The 7,829-nt window shown below is 54.7% G+C and overlaps 1 protein-coding gene across 1 annotated transcript; it reads right to left on the minus strand.

Annotated features, from left to right (window-relative positions):
* Window positions 1-5,277: 5,277 nt before the first annotated feature.
* LOC136537647 (uncharacterized) lies at window positions 5,278-7,270 on the minus strand. The gene is made up of 2 exons (XM_066529601.1): window positions 7,006-7,270; window positions 5,278-6,850 (listed from the first exon to the last, which is right to left on the minus strand). The coding sequence occupies exons 1-2, from the start codon at window positions 7,247-7,249 to the stop codon at window positions 5,529-5,531; spliced, it is 1,566 nt and encodes a 521-aa protein (XP_066385698.1). The 5' UTR covers window positions 7,250-7,270; the 3' UTR covers window positions 5,278-5,528.
* Window positions 7,271-7,829: the final 559 nt, after the last annotated feature.

The following is a 7,829-nucleotide window of genomic DNA, read 5'->3' on the forward strand; positions in this document are numbered from 1 at the left end:
AGAACTCCCGACGGCCCTCCCACGCAGAGGCTAGGGGCTCTTCCTGCAACCTTGCCGAGACCAGAATGGGCTCGGCAAACTAACCCTCCGTCCGAACGAAAAGGACACGTGAAGACCAGATAAAAGGGCCAGAACACCCAAGGCAAAGACAAACAGTCCAAAACCGCGCTAGAGGTTTCGCTACAAACACGATAAAAGGGCGCCGAGCTCGTTACGGTCCAGGGGTTCAAAGGCTAGGCCTCCAAAAGGTTTTGACAGCCGCCCCAGGGCAACAGAGTCAGGGACGACATTGGGGCGAGCCTACGAATGGCCCAGACCCGAGCGAACGGTCGCTCAGGGTGTCCTAAGTCGTGTCCGAGACCGGTGGGGAAGTATCCGAATGGGATCCCACCGTAGGGAGGCACCAAGCCACCGAGGCACGTGAACGGCCTCGGCACCCACTAGAGAAACCTCCTGGTACTCTTAGAGTGCGTCCCTGGACCACTAGCCGTCCCCCAGCGAACGGGGCTCGGGCCTCCACTCGGACTACCCGCTAACAGCTCACCGGAAGTGTCCACACTCGTGCCCATCGAGGGTAGCATGGCACGTTTCACCCCTCCTTCTGAGCGAAAGGAAGCGTGAGGATCATACCCAAAGTCAGGGGGCCCCTGACGAACCTCTTGCTCCGCGCAGAGGCTAGAGGCCTTTTTCCCTACAGCCTCGCCGAGACCCCCGCAACCCGAACTTGCGCTTGGGGGCTTGGCAAATGCAATAAGAACTACTCGTTTAGACACGGAAATGAAGAAAGCCCCTAGAGGAGTAACTCCACTCCCCCAGGGGCTCGGGGGCTACATCCGGCGGGTGCGCTCGCGCGCACCCACCAGAACCTCAAAAAACAAGCCCCAATTCCTACGGGGCAGGTATGAACCAAGCCTCGGCAAACCCTCAGGGGGAGTGCGCGCACTCCCCCCGAGGCTCGGGAGCTACTGTCGGGTACCTTAGAATGGGGTACCCCAAGCAAAACATCAAATGGGTTGCCCCAGTCCCATCTAAAAAATAACGATGATAAAAGCAAAAAGGTAAGTCGTGGGCCCCTCCCCATTGCGACCAGGCCCACTGGGTCCTCCTCCTCCTCGCCTCGAGCCCCAAGAAGGAGGTCTCGACATCCTGGCGAGGCTCCCCAGGGAAGGCCTCGGCAGGGAACGCCGTCTCCGCCTCGCCTGAGGCTCTCCACAGAAGGCCTCGGCAGGAGGCGCATTCTCCGTATCGCGCGAGGCCTCTCGCGCGGAGCCTCGGCAAGGACCCTGATCCTCGTCTCGCGCGAGGCCTCATTCTCCGTGTCGCTCGAGGCCGGCTCGCCCGCGGTCCGTCGCCCCCTGCCTCGGCCGACCCTCCCGACAGCCGGTCACGTCCCATTAATGCTTTCAACCACTCCCGTGATCTCAGCCGGACAGCGGCTCAACGTCACAGAAAGACCGACGCGACCCGAAGTCGCATCAGCACCATACCGGCCAGGACAGGGCACGGCGGGGATTACCGGCCACTGTGTCCAAACACTGTGACCACGATCAGCCGCCGTCAGCGCCTGGGACAGGATATGGCGGGGATTACCGGCCACTATGACCACGATCAGCCGCCGTCAGCGCCTGGGACAGGATATGGCGGGGGTTACTGGCCACTGTGTCCTACCACTGTGTCCACGATCAGCCGCCCACTCAAGGCCTCGGCGCTGTACACCAAGGCCTCGGCACTGTACATTAGGGCTTCGGCAATATTGGGGTCCGCGCCTGCCGAGACCCCCCACCGCAGTACCAGCCTCGGCCCCGACCAAGTTTCGGCCTCGTGCATAGTCCGTCCCCAGCGGCTTATGGTCGCCGCCACGTCCACTCCGAGGCATTCCTGGGGCTCCCACGACGCACAGGATCTGATGGGACGACCACGCCGTCCCAGTACTCCAAGGATGGGCCACTCCGACGACCACGCCGCCACAGGAACAGGCCACAGGGCTTGGACATGCCGTCCCTGGCGGCACGACGCCGCATAGTAATACATGTACTGCCCTTGTCCCCCCTTCAACTATAAAAGGAGAGGACTTGGGCCACTTAGGGGTGAGGCCCAGAGAACACACACGCACACCTTCCAGCCGCTTGAGAGCAACGTCTCAGACGGCCCCACGACACCCTGCCGAGACCTGGGATAAGTTCCCTCTCTCCCTTAGCTTGTAACCCCCTACTGCGAGCACTTCGGTGCAAGGAATACAAGTTATATCCCTCAGACTGGACGTAGGGCGCCGATTGCCTGAACCAGTATAAACCTTGTGTCTCTTTGCATCACCATCCGGAATCGGGAGCACGCAGAACAAATTCACTAGTCGGTTGAGGACCCCCCGGTCCGAAACACCGACAAGGGGTGACTTATAAATTGGTGGTGTTTGACAAAATAAGTCACTTATTTCACTTTTTAACTTATAAATAGGTGACTTATTTAGAACCAAACAGGCCCTTAGTATGTCTTACCTTGCCAAGTTCATTAGCACAAAATGACAAAAAACAAGTTCTGCTTTCTTTTATTGTTTGTCTCTTGTCTCTCTTCTCGCACTTAGTCGAGACATGGATACTAAACTCAGCACTTTTCTTGTCTCTCTTCTCGCGCAACCAAAATGTTGTAATGCTATGGCACAACTGAAAATCAGCACTTTTCTTGTGCGCTGGTATCCCCAGCAGGATTTTTACTCTGAAACCTTTAGTTGATTTATTTCCTTTTTAAAAAAAGTTCAGCACAGTTAGTAGCAAAAAAGGATGTGCCAACACTTTCCATTGTGCCATGGCCCATGGGGAACACCATTATGGTCAAACATCCGACAACTCTCCTTCAATACATGTTAGTAAAATTTTAGCATATTGTTTTAATGAAGACAGAACTTGGTATGGGCACACACATGATGGTTAATATACTGTTTTAACATCAGATAACATCAACCTTCTGAATCTTGTACAGTAGTTAACAGTCATGGGACTGGCTAGGCCCAACACGTGAGGCAAGCAGCATGGATGTCCATCCAAGCCATGCAGCAGCAGCTTGATCTTGTCTGCTAGGTTAGTTGGTTTCTTAGTGATTAGTTGCATTAGGAATACCCATCGGTTAGTTGTGAGGCTATTTGAAGGAACCATGTATTCATGAGGAGGCAGGACGGAATGCCATGTCAGATGATGTTTACATAGACGATCACTCAGCGCTGAGTCGGAGAATTTGTGAAATGTTTTGATTTATAGTTAATTTACATAGCCAGAGCATATTTGCAAGACATGCTCATATGAACAGAGCACAAATATGTAGTTATTAATTTACATAGCCAGTGTGTATTTTGAAGACATGCAGAGCACAACTACGACCTGAAAGGAACCCAATTGGAACACTATAAAATTTTACAAATCAACACCTTCATCTGACCGTTGAACCTTGACACGATCAAGACTGGATGTTGCAATTCGAGCCTTCATTATCTAAAGCTAAACACATCAGCTGCCATCAAGTATAAAAAACATGAGGTAACCTTATATTAGTTGGTGGATGGCAGGTACAAATGGAAGGCATGCTGCGATCGAACTTAATGGTCAGTTCAATTGGGTAGAGAGTAAAATGTTGAAGCCGGCATACTCATGTTCCCTATGTGCTTGCTATAGGCATGTGCATGTTGCATCTTGCATGTGACCACCATGGCAACCTCTGTACTAATGACATTTTACGGTTGCAATAAATAGGCGTTTAGGATGGCCATGACAGCAACAATGCATTACCTGCTTGTATTAATTATTTCATCAGGCTTGGATTCCCTGTTAGAACATCTGTGACTTGACATGTCCCTTTGAAGTTGATCGTCATCAAAGTAGCTATTGGCATGCGTACAAATGATTAGTTAAAACATTGCATAAGTTATTTTTGTGTCACGTATAAGGCCAATGAAAAAACAGAGGAGATTTTCGTAAAAAAAACACAGAGAAGATGCTTAGCTGTAGACGAAAGGAGAAGAATCAGCCATCACCATGCCACTCAACTGTAATACTGTATATTACAGATGGGACATGATGAGATCATCTATAACGTATGTAGCAGAAATAAAGTGGGAAAAAAACATCAGTGACAAAATTAGAAGTTAAATATTATACACATGGTGAACCCTTTAGGCAACAGGAGAACAGGTTCTGAAAAACACATCTCAGATACGTGCATTCCACAGAGCGTAACAAATGGTTGTTACTTGCCATATTGTCAGCTGTCTAACAGATTTTGTCAATCCCGCTATAGATCTCATAAACACACATATAGTGAAAAATAAGTGTTCGATCAAAAAAAAGTGAAAATTCAGTGTTCAGGCAGGTCAGTATTTTGAACCATATTAAGTAGTCCTTTGAAGGAATTGCTAATACAGTAATTCATTTTGAACCATGAAGCTACACAAGCAGATTAGAATGAAGACAACTGCACGGATAGGAGTTGATTAACATCACAACTAAGGGGAGAGAGAGAGAGAGAGACAGGAAGAAGCATACCAAATTTCTTGATGATCTGGGACTAAATTTCCAGAGTAGCGTATGGCAGGCCGGAGCGTTTGCAACTTTGCATTACAGCAGAGGCAAGCATCTCGACGCCATTAACCACATGCTTCGGCGGTGGAGCCGACGTGACGTGATTGGATCTATGGGCTCGGTTGCCGTTGGCCCTCAGCACACGCCACCAAAACTCACATCTTCTCGGTGTTGATGGCATCCATCTCGAGCAGGTCGTGTACGACGGCGGCCACAGCGGGCGGGAGCGGCAAGGAGGTGCTTGACGGACGCCACCCCTCATGGTACACCGCACCCCCATCCCCGTGCCGAGTGGTGGCCCCGACCACGAAGACGACGACGTCCATGTGCGGCGTGAGAATGAGGATTGGGAGGGCCACACCGGGTCTAAATCGATCGATAGGATCCGGCACATGTAGATGGTGGCGGAGATGGTCGAGGGCAGCGGCTGTCGACGTGAACCGAGCTGGCCCGTTTGGTAGAGCTGATAAACTGCTTATAGTCAGTCAAATGTTATGTTTTTCAGCAATTTATTCTAACCATACTTATTCCTATAGCTCATATTTATACGAAAAACAGAAACTGAATCAGACCATCTTATTTTGACCGTCGTTTTTACTCTATCTATGCAGCTAATGTGTGAGCTGTACGGGGCCCATGTGTGCTGAAAATTAGCGGAATCCTTACGCTACAGTGTGCAGGGGCGCTAGGAATCAGCGGAATCCATACGGCATAAGGATGTACATATTTCTTACAAGTTTCCACTAGAATTGCTTCCTCTTCATTATTTTTTTTAAACTAGAATTTGCTTCTTTAATCATACCAGATGAGGTGTTGCTTGCAAGCAAATGCCATCTGGGAGAGTGAGAGCAATAACACTTTCACCCTTTCTTTGTATTATTGTAGATATAAATAAAATAAAGAAAAATACTAACACTTTGGCGGTTTGGCCTGCTAAGCAACGTAACGTGTTCTCTCTAGTCTCTACCAGCAGCTGTTGGTGGCCCGTTGCTGTGACTTGATACACTTGTCCGGCACAAGGACGTCGAAGCCGCTGAGCGTCCACTCCGCCTCCTCGGCCTTGTCGCTGACGTATATCTCCGTGCCGACGTCGAGCGACGTCCACCGCCTCCTGGCCGGCGGCGTGCCAGGGTCCTGGTAGAAGTAGAGCGCGTGCGACATGGCGCCGACGTCGAGCTCCCACGCCCTGGGGTCGCCGACCCAGCCCTGCCCTTTCGCCGTCGGGTAGCCGAACTCGCCCCACACAGGGTGCGGCAGCAGCTGCAGGATCTCCTGCGCCTGCGGGTTGCTGTAGGGGTCGCAGTAGGTGGTGGGCTTCTCCGCGCGCGCCGCGTTCCCGGGGGAGCAGTACACGTGGTAGGCGCCGTAGGGGAAGCGGGCCCCGTCGGTGCGGTGCACGCGGCTGCCGTTCCGGAACGTGTGCCACGGCGGGCACTGGTCGATCCGCGACGGCGAGCACCACCCCGGCGTCGACGGGTTGATGATCATCTCGCTGTACCGGGTCACGTCCGTCGCCGTGTCGCCGTCGCAGGCGCGCCCGTCGTTCTTCCAGCAGCTGCCCATGTCCATCAGGTAGAACTGGCTGTTGCGCCCGCCGCCCTGCTTCACCTCCAGGGTCAACCGCACCTTGAAGTCCGGCGACACCGGCACCTGCTTGGTCATGCCTCTGGTGTCGTAGTGGTAGCCTCCGGAGAACCCCCTGGTGGCGTCGGAGCGCAAGTACAGCATCAGCCACGGGTACTTGCTGGACGTGCGCAGCTTGTGGTGGAACGCCCACCCGCCGCCGCCGGTCGCCGCCACCTCCTTCTCCCACGTCACGGAGTAGAACGACACGTCGTCGGCGCCGAGGCGGTTGCCGGCGTCCAGGTCGTAGGTGCCGAACAGGCCGCCACGGAGCCAGCGGCTGGCGTCGTCCAGCGCGGTGCGGTTGTGGAATACCAGCGGCTGGTTCATGCAGCCGGCTCCACCGGGGCACGGGAAGCGGGACGTCTGCGGGAACGGGCGCGCGGGGCGGCCGTTCTCGGGGCATATGGCGGCGGTGGTGTCGAGGTTGCCGTTCTTGAGCATGACCATCCAGAACTGCCACGGCGCCGGGGTGTCGGCCACCTGGCAGCGATCGCCGAGGTAGAGCTCTTTCGCCGGCGCGTAGAGGTCGGCGTCGGTGATGCGGGCCGCGCCCGGCGGGGACCCCGGGAACGGGTCGCCCGCGCCCAGGCTGTTGTCGGCGTCGCTCACCAGGTGCGCCACCGAGTACACTGGCTGCCCGTGCTCATCGGAGCTCGTCTCTGCGGAAGAAAGATTCACGCATGCAATCCATCGTCCTCAGAAAACCGAATCGAATCTTGGTGGCATGGCAACCGACCCACCGGCCACCCCGGGGATAAGCGCGGGATCGGCGATTCATTCTAATGTGTGCACGGGACGAGGGAGGGAGACGGACCGAGATCGAAGCAGTCGGCGCCGCGCGGGCTGCCCATGCCGGGGGCCTCCTGGCCGACCTCGTTGCAGAAGTTCCACGCCTCCCAGGCCACGCGGAGGCCGTCGCGCCGCATGCCGGGGTCCCCGACCGCGGAGACATAGCCGCCGCCGCCGTGAGTCCGGATGGCTCGTGCGGCCTGGCAGCAGCACGCGAGAAGGGCGACGAGGAGGAAGGTGGCCACTGCCGGTGCCGGGCACGCGGACATTTGGGGAGTGGAAGGAAAGGGAATCGTTGCTTGTTGGACTTGGACAGCAGCGGCAGCTGATGTGATCCGATGCGCAAGTGCCAGTGCCAGTGCCAGTGCCTGCCGCCTGCCGGCCGGTGGACGACGACAGCCTGCCGGACAGTGGTTGGTACTGGCGGTTGGCCCCGCGCCGCCGCGGAAAAAAATTCTGTGGGCGATGGGTCCAAAGCCCCGTCCGCTAGTGACTTGGGGTGAAGACAAGGCAAAGCTGAGGGGCCGGGCAAGTGTGACTGTACTGTACGAGTAGGAGTACGTGGGCCGGCCCGGGCCTGCTGGCCTGCTGGGCTGGGATACCCGACCGCGGACGCGGAGACACGGGCCCTTCTCAGTCCATCGAAGCATACAGTCGGAGCTCCCATTTCACAGTTCTCAATTCATTGAGCCAAGCAAGGTGAACAGAGGAATGCACTTCCATTCTCTGAAACTACCATTCACACACATCCTACTCGACACGGTAAGCAACTGTAATTGGATAAACAAATGTATTTTTTTTATTTAAATCATAGCTGCCTTCACATATATAGTCCACAAATACCAAACA

Source organism: Miscanthus floridulus, chromosome 2, assembly GCF_019320115.1.
Source record: "Miscanthus floridulus cultivar M001 chromosome 2, ASM1932011v1, whole genome shotgun sequence".
Taxonomy (NCBI): Eukaryota; Viridiplantae; Streptophyta; class Magnoliopsida; order Poales; family Poaceae; genus Miscanthus; species Miscanthus floridulus.